Source organism: Myotis lucifugus, unplaced genomic scaffold (genome assembly GCF_000147115.1).
Source record: "Myotis lucifugus unplaced genomic scaffold, Myoluc2.0 scaffold_234, whole genome shotgun sequence".
Lineage (NCBI taxonomy): Eukaryota > Metazoa > Chordata > Mammalia > Chiroptera > Vespertilionidae > Myotis > Myotis lucifugus.
This window is the reverse complement of record NW_005871282.1, coordinates 336,761-355,420: the sequence shown is the minus strand read 5'-3', so window position 1 is coordinate 355,420 and position 18,660 is coordinate 336,761. Positions and strand designations below refer to the sequence as shown.

The window sequence follows — 18,660 nt, the reverse complement described above, 5'->3', positions numbered from 1 at the left end:
CTATTCTCTCCCCTGGCGATTTCAGCCATTCCCCTGGTTTCAACTACCCCAAACCTCCTGAATGTATACATCTAACCCACGCTGCCATAGTTAGCCCAGACCTGAGTAAGGCAGAGCTGACATCTCACCTGGTTATGTCACAGGTACATCAAGGTCAATATGTCCTCAACTGAACTCTGAAATCTTGCCCTGACCCCGTTTCTCTAAACAACCTCACCTTCTTTTCAACGTTCTATCCACAGGCCCCTCATTCTTCCTCAAGTCCACCCACAGCCCCCATCTCCACCGCCTCCGTGCTAGCCCGTCCCCAGCCTCTACTGCCACCAACCCAGCCTACACTTTTGGAATAAAGTTCAAAATCCTTAACCCGGCAGCCCGCATGATCTGGCCCTCACCTACCGTTGTGGCCTTGCTTTGTGCCCAGTTCTCTCTTGTTCTCTGTGCAAGGTTCTATTCAGTTTCTCAAAAATTTCTTACCACATCAGTGATTCAGCACCTGCTCCCCATCCCTGTCCTTCCCCGGGTCTTCGCCTGAACAGCCCTTTCGCCCCCAGGCTCCGCTGAAAGGTGTTCCTCAGGGCCGCCTCTCCCAGCCCCGGTTCCGGCCGGCTCTCCCTCCTGTGCCCACTCTCCCTCCTGTGCCCACTCATCTCACGTCTGTCACAGGTGAAACTCACCTGCGTGGGCACCGTCCCTGGCAGCGCCCTGCGGCTTTGTGTCTGTGTTCTGGGTCTCCAGGTCCCAGCCAGCGCCTGGCTCACAATAGGAATTCCATCCCCAGGAGGGAGAGAATGGTGATGCGGGCTCACCTGGGGCCCTCTGAGAGCCTGGGCGTGGCCTCCGCCGGTTTCTGGCTGGTTGGTTGGCGGGCTGGTTGGCTGGTTGGCTGGTTGGTTGATGGGCTGGTTGGCTGATTGGTTGGTTGGCTGGTTGGTTGGCTGGTTGGTTGGCTGGTTTTCTCTGTAGAGATGAATCGTGAAAGTAAAAGATAATAGAGGCCTGGTAACCGGAGGTGAGGAGGGGGTGAGGGTGGGGCAGGTGCACAGCGCTGGAGGGGGTACGGGGGCGGTGCAGGGTGGGGGGTACAGGTGGAGGTCCTGGAGGCCAAGAGCTCTGCCCCGCGGAGGGCCAGGCAGAGGGCTCCCAGGGCAGGGCGGCCACAGGGGGCGCGCAGGCCTCCCCAGGCCCTGGGGTGAGGGGGCTCCTGACGGCAGGGCTCTGCCCAGGGGTCCCCGGGGCCTGCGTGGACCAGACAACCGTCATTCAGAATCGGCTGCCCTTCCTCCTGGCCTCCCCGGGCCCTGCCCACGCGGGTCCTGGACTGGCTCGGGGACAGGCCCGGGCAGTCCTGACTGTGAAGGTGGGAGCCCCAGGCGCGTCGGGAACCTCCCTGTCCCTGTTGCTGCGCCTGTGCAGTGGGGAGCCTGAGCCTGGTTCTCAGAGTGGGGTTCCCCCAGTGTCCTGCCAGCAGCAGCACCCCCTAACTTCTCAGAAAAGCACATTCTCTGCCCCCCACCCCCCACTGACTCGGTCCCAGCTGATTGCAGCACTGGGAGAACCACTGTGCAAAGGAGGGGCGAGTAAATGACATAAAATAACGGTGTAAAGAGTTAAGCTAATAATAGGTGTTCAATAAATAACAGTTGTCATGATCATTATCCCAGGAATAGAGAGGTAGGTAGTTGCGCAGAAATGTGAAGTTAAGCAAGCACTTCTTGTCTTTCCTTTTCTTTTAAGCAGGTTTTTATTTTCTTACTTAAAAAAATAAATAAAATAAATATATGCCCAAAAGCCTCTCCAACAAAAAAATAGGTATGCAACATTAGCTTCTCATATATAGACACATTTCTTTTTGACGTATTAGTCTCTTTTGACTTTAGAAAAGCAGAACATGATTAATGTTAAAGGTTTTACAATTTCAATTGTTTTAATTCAATTTTCAACTTCCTTATGCTGTGATTAGATTCAAATTGAAAAATATAATAGATCTACCATATGACCCAGCAATTCCTCTTCTGGCATTTATCTGAAGATAATGAAAACACTAACTTAAAAAGATATACTGCCCTAGCTAGTTTGGCTTAGTGGATAGGGCATTGGCCTATGGACTGAAGGGTTCTGGGTTCAATTCTGGTTGGGGGAACATGCCCAGATTCCAGGCTCAATCCCCAGTAGGGGTCGTGCAGGAGGCAGCCGGTCAATGATTCTCTCTCATCATTGATGTTTCTCTCTCTCCCTCTCCCTTCCTCTCTGAAATCAATAAAAAAATATATTGAAAAAGATATATACTCACCCCATATTCACTGCAGCATTATTTACTGTAGACAAATGCAAACAACCTGTGTCCAACAACAAATGAATGGATAAAGAACTTGTGATATATGTGGGATATTATTTAGCAATAAACAAGAATGTAATCTTGTCACTTACGACAACCTAGATGGACCTCAAGGGTATTATGCTAAGTGAGATAAGTCACACAGAGAAATGAAAATATGATTTCACTTATGTGTAGAATATAAACAAACAAATACATAAAACAGAAGCAGATTCATAGGTACAGAGAACAAATGGATGGTTGTCAGAGGAGGGGGGTGGGAGAATAGGTGGAAAAGGTGAAGGGGGAATAAGAGGTACAAACTTCCAGTTATAAAATACAAGTCACATGGATATATTGTACAGCATAGTCAATAGTATCATAATAACTTGTGGGTTTTTTAAAAATACATTTTTATTTCAGAGAGGAAGGGAGAGGGAGAGAGAGATAGAAACATCCATGATGAGAGAGAATCACTGATCAGCTGCCTCCCGCATGCCCCCTACTGGGGATCGAGCCCACAACCCGGGCATGTGCTCTTGACCAGAATCAAACTGAGATCTCCCGTTTCATAGGTCAATATTCAACCACTGATCCATGCTGGCCAGCAGTATCCTAATAACTTTGTATAGTGACAGGTTACTAGTTATATCATGGTGATCCCATCCTATGGTATATCCATGTAGAATCGCTATGCTGTATGCTTGAAACTAATATACTATTGCATGTTAAGTATACTTTAACTTTTAAAAATGTTTTTTAAATATATTTTATTGATTTTTTACAGAGAGAGGAAGGGAGAGAGATAGAGAGCTAGAAACATCGATGAGAGAGAAACATCGATCAGCTGCCTCCTGCACATCCCCCACTGGGGATGTGCCCGCAACCCAGATACATGCCCTTGACCGGAATCGAACCTGGGACCTTTCAGTCTGCAGGCCGACGCTCTATCCACTGAGCCAAACCGGTTTCGGCAAAAATGTTTTTAAAAAGATTGAAAATGTAATAGTTAACCATGAAACTGTTACCAGGTGGGCCCGCTTCATGCCAGCAGGGAGTGTGTGGGTTCTTGGTTCCTGTAGGAAAGATTTCACAAGTCCAAGTGATTTCGAGGGCACAGAGATTCACGTCTAAGGGAGAGAGGCCTGGGCATGGGCATGAGGCTTTTTCTTTCTTTAGCAGGTGGGAACCCTAGGGGGCCCTCAGGGGAGGGTCTTAACAGAATACCCATTAGCTTTCCAGGTGTGTCCCTCACTATGTTGAGTCCTCAGAGTGAGCGTATAGAGGGGTCAGGGTAATTTTCTGGTTAGTTTTCTTTTCAAAGACCCTCAGCCAAGAGGGACCGGGACTGAGGCCCGTCTGCCACAGGGCAGTCTGGAATGTGTAAACCACGGACTCTCAGTGTCCTTGGTTAGGGGAGGTAAAACCTATGACTCCTTAGCTGGCTGTAAATTGCTGAGATTGTTTGGCCTTGTTTAATAATTTTTCACCGTTTCCTTTATTCCACTGGCCAAGGGATTGTCCTAGCTTCTTCTTATCCTGCTTCTAAACAATTAACCCAATAAGGACAAAAGGAACAGATGTCTTTCTTGAGCAATCCAGCTTTATTTAATTGCTTGTTTTTTTCCCTTTTGACTTATTACAGAAAACTTCCCAAAAGGACACACTAGGATTGATTAGAAATGTTAAGATTGCCCAAGAAAGGATTACAAAGGTTTGATCAAGTTCAGGATGAGGAAACCTACCTGCAGAATTTAGCCGTCCAGAGAAATGCTTCTGCCTTTTTTGAGAAATACGATCGGAGTGAAGTGCAGGAGTTGCTGACCATTGCGCTGGTGAGCTGGCTGTCGGGCAAGGAGGACGTCCACCTCCAAATAGAGTCCCCGAGCGGGATCATGAGTCACCTGAACAACGTGGGCTTCAACACGACCATCCTGCTCATGCCCGTGGACCCCACCGCCCTCCTAGACTACAGGGAGGTCCACCAGATCATCAGGGAGTTGGCCGTTGGAATTTACTGCTTAAATCAAATCCCTGGCATCAGTTTAGAGGCTAATTATGACCAGAGCTCCTCTTGTCAATTACCTCCGGCTTATTTTGATACCAGAATCGGGCAGATTCTGATCAACGTCGACTACATGCTGAAAGCGCTGTGGCACGGGATCTACATGCCCAAGGAAAAGCGGACGCGCTTCTCCGAACTGTGGCGAACCATCCTGGACATCGACCCGGAGGGCAAGGCGCAGACAAATAAAGATATCTTTGCAGAGTTTAGTTCAGCGGGTAAGGGAATTGAACACATTTTATAAATGACATAAGAATTGAAGTTAAGACCCTAGCTCAGTGATGGCGAACCTTTTGAGCTCGGAGTGTCAGCATTTTGAAAAACCCTAACTTAACTCTGGTGCCGTGTCACATAGAGAAATTTTTTGATATTTGTAACCATAGTAAAACAAAGATGTATATTTTTTATATTTATTTTATATATTTAAATGCCATTTAACAAAGAAAAATCAACCAAAAAAATGAGTTCGTGTGTCATAGGTTCGCCATCACTGCCCTAGCTGGTTTGGCTCAGTGGATGGAGCATTGGTCTGTGGACTCAAGGGTCCCGGGTTCGATTCCAGTCAAGGGTACATGCCCAGGTTGCGGTCTGGCTCCCCAGTAGGGGGCGTGCAGGAGGCAGCCAATCAATGTTTCCCTATCATCATTGATGTTTCTCTCTCTCTTCCTCTCCCTTCCTCTCTGAAATCAATGAAAATATATTTTTTAAAAAAGAATTGAAGTTAAGCATAAATAATGTGCATGAGCAATAGAAGCTGCGGTGTTTTAATAGCATTTGGTTTCATGGGTATTTATTCTTGATTTACCAAATTTTTAAATGCCTCCCTTCCAATGGCCATAATTCTCTAAATGCCTGTGTATAATTGACAGATGCCACTGAACCCTGGAGCATCCCCTTTAGCTTGTTCATTTTTTTTATTGAATCTTTAAAAAATTTTCCCCTGGTTTCTTTGCAGCAGGCAGAGTGGAATGGGGAGGGGAAGGGGGAATGTGTGGGACTGTGTCCAGTGGCTTTCATTAACCAAATATACATTGTGGTTCTAAGCTGCTTTTCCAAGCCTAGATTAAGGGTAACATTACAAATGGCAATATTCTGTCTTTATTTTATTTTTTTAATTACAGTTTGCATTCAATATTACCTTGTTTTAGTTGCAGATGTACAGCACAGTGGTTAGACAATCATGTACTTTACAACGTGGTCCCCCTGATATTTCCAGTGCCCACCTGGCACCATACACAGTTACTACAATATTATTGTCTATGCTAGAGGCCCGGTGCACGAATTTGTGCATGGGTGGGGTTCCTTGGCCTGGCTGGCGATCGGGCCGATCGGGGCATCTCGCCCAGTCCCGATTGGGGCCAATCAGGGCTGGTTGGCCAGGGGGAGGGACCGCAGGAGGTTCTGATCGGGGCGATTGGGGCCCGGCTGGCCAGAGAGAGGGGCCACGGGAGGTTGGCTGTCTGGGGGGAGGGGCCACGAGGTTGACTGTGGGAGCCCACTGACCACCAAGGGGCAGCTCCTGCGTTGAGCATCTGCCCCCTGGTGGTCAGTGTGCATCATAACGACTGGTGGACCGGTCGTTCCAGTCGTTTGGTGGCGACGGTCGCTTAGGCTTTTATATATATAGAATTCCCTGTGCTGTACTTTATATCCCTGTGACTATTTTGTAGCTACCAATTCGTACTTCTTAATCCCTTCATAAATGCAACTTAAAACGGTATTATAACTGACAAGAAAGTCCTTAATTTCATGATAAATCAGGAGAAAATGTAACATAGGAGATTTGTCACATATAACAGAATAAAATCAAGTTTTGATTCTTATTCTATTTATCATGGTTAGCAGGCAAGTTCCTTAAGGATTGTATATGTTTCTCTTCTGTTATCAGCAAAACCAAGAAACATGTAATATAGATTTGAAAAGCAAATTGCACTGTTAGCCTAAGGCAGAAGTGGACTCCTGGGTAAAGGGAGGTCACATTTTCCTGTTCTTCCATATTTTCCCTCATTTAAAGACGGGATTTACACTATTGTTTCCATGGTATTGTGTTTCTTTTCCTTTAGAGAGAATGGAAATCGCCTGACCAGCATGGCTCAGTGGTTGAGCATTGACCTATGAACCAGGAGGTCATCTGTGAACCAGGAGGTTCGATTCCCAGTCAGGGCACATGCTTGGGTTGTAGGCTCGATCCCCAGTAGGGGGTGTGCAGGAGGCAACTGATCCATGATTCTCTCTCATCATTGATGTGTCTATCTCTCCCCTCTTCCTTCCTCTCTCTGAAATCAATAAAAAATATATGTTTTTTAAAAATAAATAAATAGCCAAAACCAGTTTGGCTCAGTGGATAGAGCGTCGGCCGGGTTCGATTCCGGTCAAGGGCATGTACCTTGGTTGCTGGCATATCCTCGGTGGGAGATGTGCAGGAGGCAGCTGATCAATGTTTCTCTCTCATCGATGTTTCTAACTCTCTATCTCTCTCCCTTCCTCTCTGTAAAAAATCAATAAAATACATTTTTAAAAAAATTAATATAAATAAATAAATAAAGAGAATGGAAATCTATTGTTTTATTAAATCTATTATTTTTAATTCTACACCTGTCCATCTTTCTTTTTCTTTTTAATATATTTTATTGATTTTTTACAGAGAGGAAGGGAGAGGGATAGAGAGTTAGAAACATCCATCAGCTGCCTCCTGCACACCTCCTACTGGGGATGTGCCCGCAACCAAGGTACATGCCCTTGACCGGAATCGAACCTGGGACCTTTCAGTCCGCAGGCCGACGCTCTATCCACTGAGCCAAACCGGTCAGGGCCGTCCATCTTTCTTTACCCTGCTTAGTTACCCATCACCTGCCTGCTTTTCACTGTAACAGTTTTGATTGGCATTTCATGATCCCTCCCCTGTCATGTTAGGACTTTGATCATGAGGCCCTGTGTTCGACCTGTCACTCTCTAAACTGTTTCTCTTTCCCTGTGAAGGTTTGATTGACATTACAAAGGACCCAGACTTTGATGGAATCTATGACGAGGACATGAATGAAGACCCAACATACAACCCCAACTCCCCTGAGGAAACCGCGGTATTCATGAAATACGCCGAGAACATTCTGCTGAAGTTGACCTTCAGCACCACGCAGATTCAGCAGTATGAGAACGTGTTTGTGTTCGACACAGCCTACTGGCTCACCAATGCGATCAAATGCACCCAGGACTGTCTCGACATCTGTACCTACCAGCGGCTACAGCAGAGGCTGTACCTTCAACAGAAGGTGATTCAAAAACACTTTGAGAAGAAAAAAGAGATCAGAAGAGGGATCGGATACCTGAAGTTAATATGTTTCCTGACCCCGTTTCTCCTGAGTTTGAAGAAGAAGATGAAAGTCCCCTATCTGAGCAGTCTGCTGCAGCCCTTCTCCGGTGAGCAGCACCCCAAGTCACATGTCAACGACAGACACATGACCACTTCCTGTTTACATTGAATTGTGTTTTAGTGTGTGAGTCCAGGCATGTAACCTGGCTGTGGCCTGTTAGAAAGAAAAAAAGATATAATGCCTCCAAGGTAATGAAATAGACTTGGTCTTTGTACACAGTGCTTGGTATATATTCACACCAATTACAAGAGCTATTGGGAGACTTAAAGCAAGTCCTGAGAAACTGGGAAATGTGCCATGTTTATGATGGGACCACACTGAGGATAGATCATGTCTCACCCAAACCACTCTAGAAAGTCAGTGCACTTCCACTCAAAACCCCTGTCATGCCCTGGCTGGTTTGGCGCAGGGGATAGAGCGCCATCCGCAGACTGAAGGGTCCCGGGTTCCATTCCGATCACGGGCATGTACCTTGGTTGCGGGCTCCTGGTCCTGGCCGGAGCGTGTGGGAGGCAATCAATTGATGTGTCTCTCTCACATCGGTATTTCTCTCTGTCTCTCCCTCTTCCTTCCACTCTCTCTAAAAATCAATGGAAAAAATATCCTCAGATGAGGATTAAAAACAAAAAAAAAATCTGTCATGTTTTTCACGAAAGTTTAGAAATTGATTCTGAAATTAATATGGAGTACTGAAGGATCATGGATGGTCTGATATTGCAGAACAAGAGATGAAAACATTTTTTTTAAAAAAATATAGATTTTTATTGATTTCAGACAGGAAGGGAAAGGGAGAGGGAGAGAGAGAAACATCAGGTTTGAGAATCATCAGTCGGCTGCCTCCTGCACGCCCTACATTGAGGATAGAGCCCGCAACCCGGGCATGTGCCCTGACCGGGAATCGAACCGTGACCTCCCGGTTCTAGGTCGGAAAACATATTTTGAAACATTACTATATGGCTCTGTAATTAGCACAGAGGCCAATGGAAGAGACGAGAGAGCCGAAATAGGCGCATGCTTCCATGGAGTCTGACGGGAATGAGGTGCAAGCTGTTCCTCGCACCCAAGTGAAAGCACAATTTAGGTATTTTCCTCGGAGCCCGAGCCCGTGGGCTTTCTATGCAGATGGCAACGTTTCAGTAGAAACTTGCAAATCACTGAGTGAAAAGGTGTGTCATGAGCCTTCCAGCGGTGAAGAGGATCGTATCTGTGAACTGTGTGAAGACGGGTTCCTGGCAGTGCTTGTCGGGGCCGGGGTGAGGGACGGCGAGGGTGAGGAGCCGAGAGGCCGCACTCACAGGGGACGTAGCTCTAGCTGCAACGTCTTAGCACTTAGACGAGTAACAGCAAATGCGCGCACAGTTCATGTTCACGGTTCGTTCCAGGTGGTGAGATCAGGTTGCTATGCTCATCTTTGTGGTTTTCTGTGTGTCCCTTTGACATTCCCCAAATGACATTATGTACTTTCCATGGATGAAACCATATTCTGCTAACAGGTCAAAGTATTGAACAAACCTAATCCTCGCTGAGATTTTAGAAAATTATTTTTTAAAATAAATGTTTTATGTGTGGTTTTATTACTTTCCAGAGAAGTGGGCTGGTTATTTTTGTCATGTAAGAGATACCCACTTATTTCGAGTTCTGGTAAGTTTTTGTTCATTTAACCAAAGATTCTCTAAGGCACAAAGTTTCAAATCTTTTCTGATGATTGGAGGTACGATATTAGTATTGAGCTCACACATAGAAATCAGTAAGTAGAATAATGTTCTGACTATCCTTTTAGAATGTCTGTACAATGAAACTACAGAAAATGCCCCAGAATGTATGACATAAATATATTTTAATGTTTAAAATATACACCAAGAGCATAAATAATTGCATAGAATTTCATGGCCAAGTTTTTCACTTCGTGTGGGTTTTTTCACTTTGTTTACGTAAATGAGAACCTAGATTTCCAAAAGATGGTTGTTTACTTGCCCTTTTCACGTTTTAAATCAAAGTTTCTTTTCCTTTTTGGAGACGACAAGGTCAAGACCGAGCGAGAACTGCCTCCATTTATTTACGGACCAGATTTTAAATGCCAGAGCTTTCAGTACGCAAAGCATCAGTATTTCCATGTTCACGGAGGGATTGAATTTGATATCACCACACCTATGATCGAGAATGCGTTGGAAGTTTTTCAGGTGTGAACGATTATTGTTCCTGAGATGATTTGTCGTTTCAAGGCTCTCTTGTCCTATTCTCTGCTCAGTCTCTGTTGGAGCGGGCCCTCAGCAGCCCTCGAAATGATTATGTTTCCCTCTCACTCATTTTCCCAGACAGTGTGTGACGCGTATGAATTAGGCGCCAACTGCGCCTAAGGTACCACGTTAGGTGTCAGAGAGAAAATGGGAAGTAGCTAAGTACAGCTCTCATCCTCACAGATGGTCGGGCCTCTCCCGGGCAATATTAGCCCAGGACACTTGACCAAACAGTGAGTCGGAATCCCTGGCCACGCACTGCACGGCCTTCTATTTTGCTCAGAGGTGCGTGTTGGAGCAGTGGGCCTCCGGAGCAGCGGTCGCCAACCTTTTGGACCTCCCGGACCACCAGTGGCCCAGGGACCCCAGGTGGCGACTGCTGCGCTAGAGTTTGGGAATAATAATTCTTCCTTTGGAATGTAGTCTAAATTTTACACATTTCTATTGTCATTGCTCTTCAACCTTTCCTGTGTCTTTTCTTCTACATTTTTTTCTCATTCCCAGAGTAGGGATCTGGTACATACAGTTATTATTAGGGTCTGAGGGGATATTTTTTTTTTAATTGTCATTTGCATGCATAAAATGTCATCTAAAAGACATCACAATCGTTGAGATTTGTTGAAAGATTTTTTTTTTATTTTTTTACTAACATAACTCATATTTTAGGACAATTTGGAAAAAATACAGGAATGTGCCGCTAGCACATTTGCAGAAGATTCTGGATACAAAGAATATTACTCCATCCCGGTCATGGAATTGAACGGAAAGAGGTAAGGACGCTCAGTAGTTCCTCCCAGCAGCCACCGTTGTTGAAAGTGAGCAGAAAACAGACACGTGTCAGATTCCAAGTCTTAGCTTATGACCCGATGCTGGAGGCCTTAGAACAAGAACAGCCCCATGCGTGACACACGGACCCAACAGAGTATTGGAAGTTGTATGTATTCCCGCTCTGAGAAGCACTGTGTAGCGATCCTTAGGGATGGTCACTGTAGTGAACGTCGTCTGGTCTGCACAGCTCCTTACGTCCTAGAGCAGTGATGGCGAACCTTTTGAGCTCGGCGTGTCAGCATTTTGAAAAACCCTAACTTAACTCTGGGGCCGTGTCACATATAGAAATTTTTTGATCTTTGCAACCATAGTAAAACAAAGACATATTTTTGATATTTATTTTATATATTTAAATGCCATTTAACAAAGAAAAATCAACCAAAAAAATGAGTTCCCGTGTCACCTCTGACACGCGTGTCATAGGTTCGCCATCACTGTCCTAGAGCGTATGGGCATTGATGTGAGAGCCTTCTGAGTGGGATCCAGGCTCCCCGCCCCTCGAATCCAGTGAGTGAGGCGAACCCCTAGTGATGGGGTGGCCCCTCCACAAGCCGGGGCCCCTGGAGAAGGGACAGGGCCCGCCCCCAGCCCTGGCCCTGTGCTTGCGAGGTGTGGGAGGGAACAGCCTTTCACTGACAGCCTTACGTCCTGGTTTCCTCTGTTCGGATGACGGTGTTCAGGAAAGATGGCAACCTCACACACATGGTCCTGGTCCTCAGACATGCCCGCATCCGTGCAGAGCCCTCTAGACTCAGACAAGCGGTTGGAGGACAGGTCAAGGCAGGGGAATCAGCCTCTGCCGGGCCAGAGCAGAGGGCTTCCCTCTGTTCACTGACCCCTGGGGCCTGTGACCCTCCCTCCTCCCCCCCACCCCCCCCCAGCTCCTGGGCAAGGAATGCCCCGAGTGTAGTCAGTCCCCAACTCACCTCCCTGAAAGAGTGTGAATGGAGCGGGCTTCCCAGCACCCCCAGGGGGACTGGGGGTCCCCAAGCAGCAAGCAAGGAGCCATGGGAGGGGCCGCCGTCAGGACCTCTGTATCCACAGCTCCGACTAGTTGCATCTGAAGCAGAACCCAGGCGGCAGGAGAGGCTCCCACTGGCGGAGGTGGAGTTAGCCTGAGGCACCCCCCGCGGGAACAGGGGTGGCGGACGGGAGAAAGACTGCCTCTCCCTTCCCCCTGGGAACAAGCCCGCAGCAGGGGCGCCCAGGGTTTGTGACTCCCCTCCAGACTGAGCGGCCTGGGCTCTTGTCTACCTGCGTCTCAGGCCCTGAGGGTGGGGTTTCCCTGTCCCTGCTGCAGGGAGTACACACCGTTCCAGGGCACACCCGAGGCAGGTTCTTTTTTTAAATATATTTCTGCTGGTTTCAGAGAGGAAGGGAAGGGAGAGGGAGAGAGAGAGAGAGAGAGAGAGACACCAATGATGAGAGAGAGTCATGGATCGGCTGCCTCCTGCACACCCCACACTGGGGATGGAGCCCGCAACCCGGGCCTGTCTTACCTTGACCTCCTGGTTCATAGGCAGATGCTCCACCACTGAGCCACACCAGCCGGGCTCAAGGCAGACTCTTGTGAAAGTACATGGAGGCATAATTACATTAAAAGAGTGAATATATACATTGGTAAAAGGAAGGTAAGAGAAACATCGATCAGCTGCCTCCTGCACATCTCCCACTGGGGATGTGTCCGCAACCCAGGTACATGCCCTTGACCGGACCTGAGTAGCACAGAGTCCATCAGAAGGGCCAATCTGGAGAAGATGCTTGTTATAGAAACAGCCATTGATAACCATGTTATTAAATGCTTATCAAGTACACTTTCAACTACAGTTTTGTATTTAATTGTTATAAAACGTAAAGTTTTACCAGCATATAAAAAAAATAGCAAATCAAAGTCAGAAAAACTTACCTTTTTAACATTTTTTTTTAAATAGCTACTATGTGATCAGTTTTGAACTGGAGACGTTCTATCAGCAACTGTATAAGACGCAGTGGTGGGGAGCCATCAACGAAATAGTGAACAACCTGCGACCCAAGAGACTCCCGCTGACAGACACTCAATTACACGAACAATTTAAGAAGAAATTTGGTTTCAAGAAAGCTATGAAGTGCAAGGTATGTCCGTAATGACCACATAATTTTGTGTAAGAAGTTATATCTCACAGTCAAGTGTATGTCTCAAATTTTCATCTCAGGGTCAAATCACAGGTTATGTAAAGTTTCCCACATGAAATGAGAATCCCACATGTTACCGCCTGGAAAGCTCTGGATTGCACATTTCTGGCATGATTACCAAGCAGCCTGTTCATGAACTGGATTGTGGTTAATATTAATAACTAGAGGCCCGGCACGCGAAATCACGCGAGACTCAGCCCCGCCGTGCTGCGAGACCCATCAATGCACCTCCTGGTGACCGGTCATTTGGTCATTACGGCGTTACAGCCACTGGCCTTTTATAATATAGGTGGCTAATATTTATTAAGTGCTAATTGTGTGTGCCAGGCACTATTATAAATCCTTTGAACACACCCTTTCAAGGTACCCGTGGTCTGGTCACCACTCCGATTTTACAAACGAGAAATCCGAGGTGCAGCCAGCTACGGAGCTTCCCCACATCACAGCGCTCCCACCTGGTGGAGCCTGCTTCCCCTGGGAACTGAACCCAACCGCAAACGCAGCGTCCTGACCCAGATCTCTGCACCTGCTCCAGCCTCGATGCCTAGCATCTCAGCTGGTGTCTTAGGTGGTGAGCTCACCAGTTTCAAAGAATACACTGGCATTTACCGACCATTTATTTGTTTTAATAAAATTTAATAACCTGTTAGTTTAACTCTAAAGTATTAAGTAGTTGGAATGTCTCAAAGAAAAGTGTGACAGTCTGGCTGGTGTGGCTCAGTGGTTGAGCGTTAACCTATGAACCAGGAGGTCGGGGTTTGATTCCTGGTCAGGGCACAGGCCCGGGTTGTGGCCTCAATCCCCAGTGTGGGGCGTGCAGGAGGCAGCCGATCAATAATTCTCTCTCATCATTGATGTTTCTCTCCCTCTCGCTTCCTCTCTGAAATCAATAAATATATATTTTTTTAAAAAGTGTGACATTTTTACCTCTTCATTTTAAGACCTAGAGCAGAGAACACTAACTATATTACTTTTTTATTAGTATTCATAATCTTTATTGTTCTAAGGTTTCTATAGCTGTAGATTTTGAGTTTCGAGACTTCTGCATTAGAACAATATTCTTAAATCAGAGAGAAGGAACCCAATGCTCTCCCTTTGCTTTTGAAGTATTTCAGAAAGATGTTTGTCCACCGCATTTTGCTCGTCTCTAAAGAAGAAAGACCTCTAATCTCTCCCTAAAAAAAAAGGGGGGGAGGAGTGTGTAGGTGGACTTCCCCAAAATAAGGTTTCGGGTTCTTGATGTTTCTCTAAGAGCTCTAACAACTTTAATCGTTGCCCAGTGAGGCACTTTCCTCAAGGATCCTGGTGGAAATTCCACTGTCACTGGGCACAGGTATGTGAGGGTGAACATAGCTCGCTGCCTTGTAGTCCTGAAACTAACTCTGGCCTCGCTGATGGTTCTCAGAGCATCCCCTTCGGCATGAAGTCTGCGGTGGAGAAAGGGCTGTCCGCGGTCTTCCACACGTTCAGCCGCAAGACCTCCAGCTCCACGATCAACGTGTCGGACGAGGCGGGCTACGCCATCTTCCACCACGCCGCCCTGCACAACCGCGTGCCCATCATCTGCCAGCTGTGCAAAGCCAACTTCAACGTCAACCAGCGGCGCTTCATCATGTTCAGCCAAGGTGCCGCCACGTGTTAATCGTACAAAAGGGCTAAGAGGGCTTTCTTTTTCTTACTCCTTATTCAGCATTAAGAATGCATGTCGAGCCCAGACGGCGTGGCTCAGTGGTTGAGTGTTAACCTAGGAACCAGGAGGTCACGGTTCGATTCCCAGTCAGGGCACATGCCCGGGTTGCAGGCTCCATCCCCAGTGTGGGGCGAGCAGGAGGCAGCCATCGATGTTTCTCTCTCATCATTGATGTTTCTCTCTCTCCCTCCCTCTCACTCTCAAAATCAATCAATAACATATTAAGAGAGAGAGAGAGAGAGAGAGAATGCGTGTGGATCTTAGAGCAAGACTACTCTGTGGCATTGGTGCCCAGAGTGGAGTTGAGGTTCCTATCCCGTTTCTCCCAGGGGGTCCCCTTTTGTTGCCTGAGGATCATGTGTTGCTCTCTTACCTGCTGTGATTGGTCTACCCTGTCTCCCTCACTTGAATGTAAGCTCCGTACATGGGCAATAATTTGGTTCACTTGTTGGTCATGGTGCCCCAGGGCCCAGAAGGAAGCCTGGCATGGTGGGCGCTCGGGAAATCCTTGCTGAGGGAATGCCTGGATGTAGGCGTGCGGGGCAGCATTTGAAACCCGCTGGCATAAAGACAGCAGCTCCCTACAGGGGTCAGAGGGCAGGAGGGCAATGGAGATACAGGCGGAACCTCCACTGCTTCTGCCGGGCTCTCAGCCCGGACGGTGTCTCCCACCACCTGAACTTACGTTACGTTTACAGCAAACATCCTCTAGAATAATAGCTTTAGGATTAGTGGCCCCTTGGAGGCTACCCCTGTGTAAACTTCGAAGAGTAATTTCCCTGGTTACTAGCTACACCCCCATATTTGCATATTCTTTGGAGTATATTGAACCGAAGTGGAAAGGACGGAAGTTGAAACGGCAGGTGGAGGCCCCGTAGCCGAGGGGAGCCGTGGGGGGAGCCCTGGGAGCCGCTGGTGCATTGTTGCTGCCAAGGTCGCCCTTTCAGCCAGCGCTCGGCAAGCTGTGTCCCATCTGCACTCACCAAGGAGAGCGCTCTGCCCTCAGCCTGTTGACTACCGATGCGTTCTGTGCTCTGTCACTGTAATTAAAGTGCTTGGATGATAAGATGCCTCTATTACTCAATTAAAATATTCAATCTTCATTAAAAAAAAGAGCACACATTCAGTCACGTTTAAATGCAATGGGTAGTTATTATTCAAAGATGTGTTATGTTTTAAGTCCTTTAGGTGTGAAAAAAAAAGTTGGCAAATTAGAGTCTCCCATTCATCCTGTTACTACTTAAATTTCCACTGGCTGAGAATTGGGTAGTTTTCTTTTTAAATAAATTTTTAATGATTTCAGAGAGGGAGGGAGAGGGAGAGAGAGAGATAGTAACATCGATGATAAGAGAGAATCATGGATTGGCTGCCTCCTGCACGCCCCACACTGGGGATCGAGCCTGCAACCCGGGCCTGTGCCCTTGACTGGGAATGGAACTGTGAATTCCTGGTTCATAGGTCGGCGCTCAACCACTGAGCCACGCCGGCCGGGCTGGGTAGACATTGAAGCATGTTGAGCAATGCTGGCAATGTCTGCTACTACTTAACCAGCACAAAACTGCTTCAACGGTGCGTCTGACCCACCACTGGAGGGGCAGCAAGATGTCAGATGCACACAGTATGCCCAGGTGCTTGGCCCAAGGCTATACCTAGTCCGGTCTCACATCACCTGTGTCCGAGCACCGTCTTTCTGTCCTTCTCCATACGAGTCTATTTTGGCTAATTTAGGAAACGGCTCTATATTAATCATCCTATTCCTATGTGTGTTTCCTTTTAAAACAGAGTCATCAAAAACGGACGGAAAAAAAGAAAGGAATGGTAAGACGGAAGTAAAGTGCTTGGTGCATGTTAGAACGTTATTGCATATGTTGAAACTTGTCTTAGGGCCTGTAGTCTCCACAGTGCTCCGTCTCAGGAGAATGTCACAGGATGGTGTTTCATAAACACTTTGAAATGTGAGCTTTTTCTCCCCCTGGTTAGTGATTCATACTCCAAGAAGTTTGTTTGTTCCGTTTTTTAACTGTGAAATTTGTAGTCACCTCTGCCTACTTTTAGAAAATCAGATCCAAAAGTCGATTTTATACCTTAAACAGACAAAGCCCAGTTCATGGTACTTAGATGTGCTGCCACCTAGTGACCGTAACCATCTGTGGTCAGGACAATGGGCACATCCCAGGGGAGGCCCCACAGGACCAGCCGGAGGGGGAGGAGAGGGGAGGGGTGATGCCACAGGAGCCGGGGAAAGGAGCCCAGTTAGAGAGGAAGATGTGGTCCATTTACCCTGAGAGGTGAGGCGAGAATTGAAAAACACCCACCGGACTTAGGGGCAGAGAGGCCTGTGGAAGCAAAGGGAAAATAAGCAAGAAATAGCTTATTTTATCACAGAAACTACTGACCACATTGACTTAATTTTTCAACTACTTCGTATTTTGAATGTTACTTATTGCCAACTTTCAAGGAAGTATTACTTTCTAACGGCCTGGCAGCCCGAATGAAGTGAGTCAGTGTAGAATTGCCTACAGTCACGCTCTCAGGGCTTCTCTCGAAGCATGTGTCCCGCCCGCGGCTGAGCTCTGTGGCCGGGCACCAGCGCGGCCTGTTCCTGGGCCTGCTGCGGTGCGGGCCCCTGAAGGCAGTGCCCGTCCGTCCGTCCCAGGTCCGACGCCTCTGCACCTGGCCGCGCAGGCCTGCTCCCTGGAGTCCACCACCTGCCTCCTCTGCTTCAAGGCCGACTACACGCTGCCCGAGAAGCGGGGCTGGATGCCCATCCACTTCGCCGCCTTCTACGACAACATCTGCATCATCATGATCCTCTGCAGGAAGGACCCGAGCCTGCTGGAAGCCGAGGCGACGGCCGAGTAAGTCATCGAGCCTTTGCAGACATGCACCCCGTGCTGCCGGCTCGCCCCGCCCGCGGGCCAGAGAGAGGCTGGGGGAATGGGCCGGACCTCCTCCGCCGCCGTCGGGCGAGGGTGACAGAGAGGAGACGTGGCTTCCTGTGTGTGCTCGGTCACAATTCCACATCCCATGTCCCCTGGTTCCAGGAATCAGTGCACGCCACTGCTCCTCGCGGCCACGTCAGGAGCGCTGGACACCATCAAATACCTGTTCTCTCTGGGGGCCAACTGGAGGAAGACGGACACCAAGGGCAACAACATCATCCACCTCTCCGTGCTGACCTTCCACACCGAGGTGCTCAAGCACATCATAGAGCTGCATCTCCCCGAGCTCCCCGTTTGGAAAACTCTGGTAGGTGAGTAGAGAACACACAATCTCTTTATGAAAAAACTAGAGGCCTGGTGCACGAAATCCGTGCAGGGCAGGGTCCCTAGGCCTGGCCTCCCCGCCTCCTCCTTCCCTCGCTCCCTCAGCACCCCGCCGCCACAACTGGTCGCCTGCTATGTTCCACGCAATGCCCTGGTGGTCAGTGTACATCATAGCGAACGATCAAACTCCCGCTCTTCCTGTTGAACTGCTGAGCGGACAATTTGCATATTAGCCTTTTATATATATAGATGTTCTGACTATTATTCAGGTTAATTAGTGATACTCTGAGATGGGGCAAATAAAATGCAGGAATACATGCATTGTACTTTAAATATGTAAAAACCATGAAAGCCCTAGCCAGTTTGGATCAGTGGATAGAGCATCGGCCTGTGGACGGAAGGGTCCTGGGATTGTCTCTGGTCAAGGGCATGTACCTCGGTTGTAGGCTCCTCCCCAGCCCAGGCCCTGGTCAGGGCACGTGCAGGAGGCAAACAATCGGTGTGTTTCTCTCACATCAATGTTTCCGTCTGTCTTTCCCTCTCTCTTCCACTCTCTCTAAAAATCAAGGAGAAAATATCCTTGGGTGAGGATTAAAATAAATAAATACATAAATATATAAATACATGCATACATAAATAAAAAATCATGAAATAAAAAATGTTAGGTTAAAACCAGAAATAGAAATAGCACCAAACTGTATTTTTGTGTGTGTG

General features: G+C 47.6%; 1 protein-coding gene across 1 annotated transcript in view; it reads left to right on the top strand.

The window, feature by feature from the left end:
* Positions 1–3,999: 3,999 nt before the first annotated feature.
* ANKAR (ankyrin and armadillo repeat containing) overlaps positions 4,000–18,660 on the top strand; it is a 37,756-nt gene continuing 23,095 nt past the window's right edge. Inside the window, exons 1-8 of the mRNA XM_006098394.3 lie at positions 4,000–4,600; positions 7,362–7,799; positions 9,770–9,933; positions 10,657–10,760; positions 12,750–12,930; positions 14,396–14,615; positions 17,337–17,538; positions 17,725–17,933. Coding sequence (XP_006098456.1) covers positions 4,000–4,600; positions 7,362–7,799; positions 9,770–9,933; positions 10,657–10,760; positions 12,750–12,930; positions 14,396–14,615; positions 17,337–17,538; positions 17,725–17,933 — 2,119 coding nt within the window. The remainder of the gene's footprint in view (positions 4,601–7,361; positions 7,800–9,769; positions 9,934–10,656; positions 10,761–12,749; positions 12,931–14,395; positions 14,616–17,336; positions 17,539–17,724; positions 17,934–18,660) is intronic.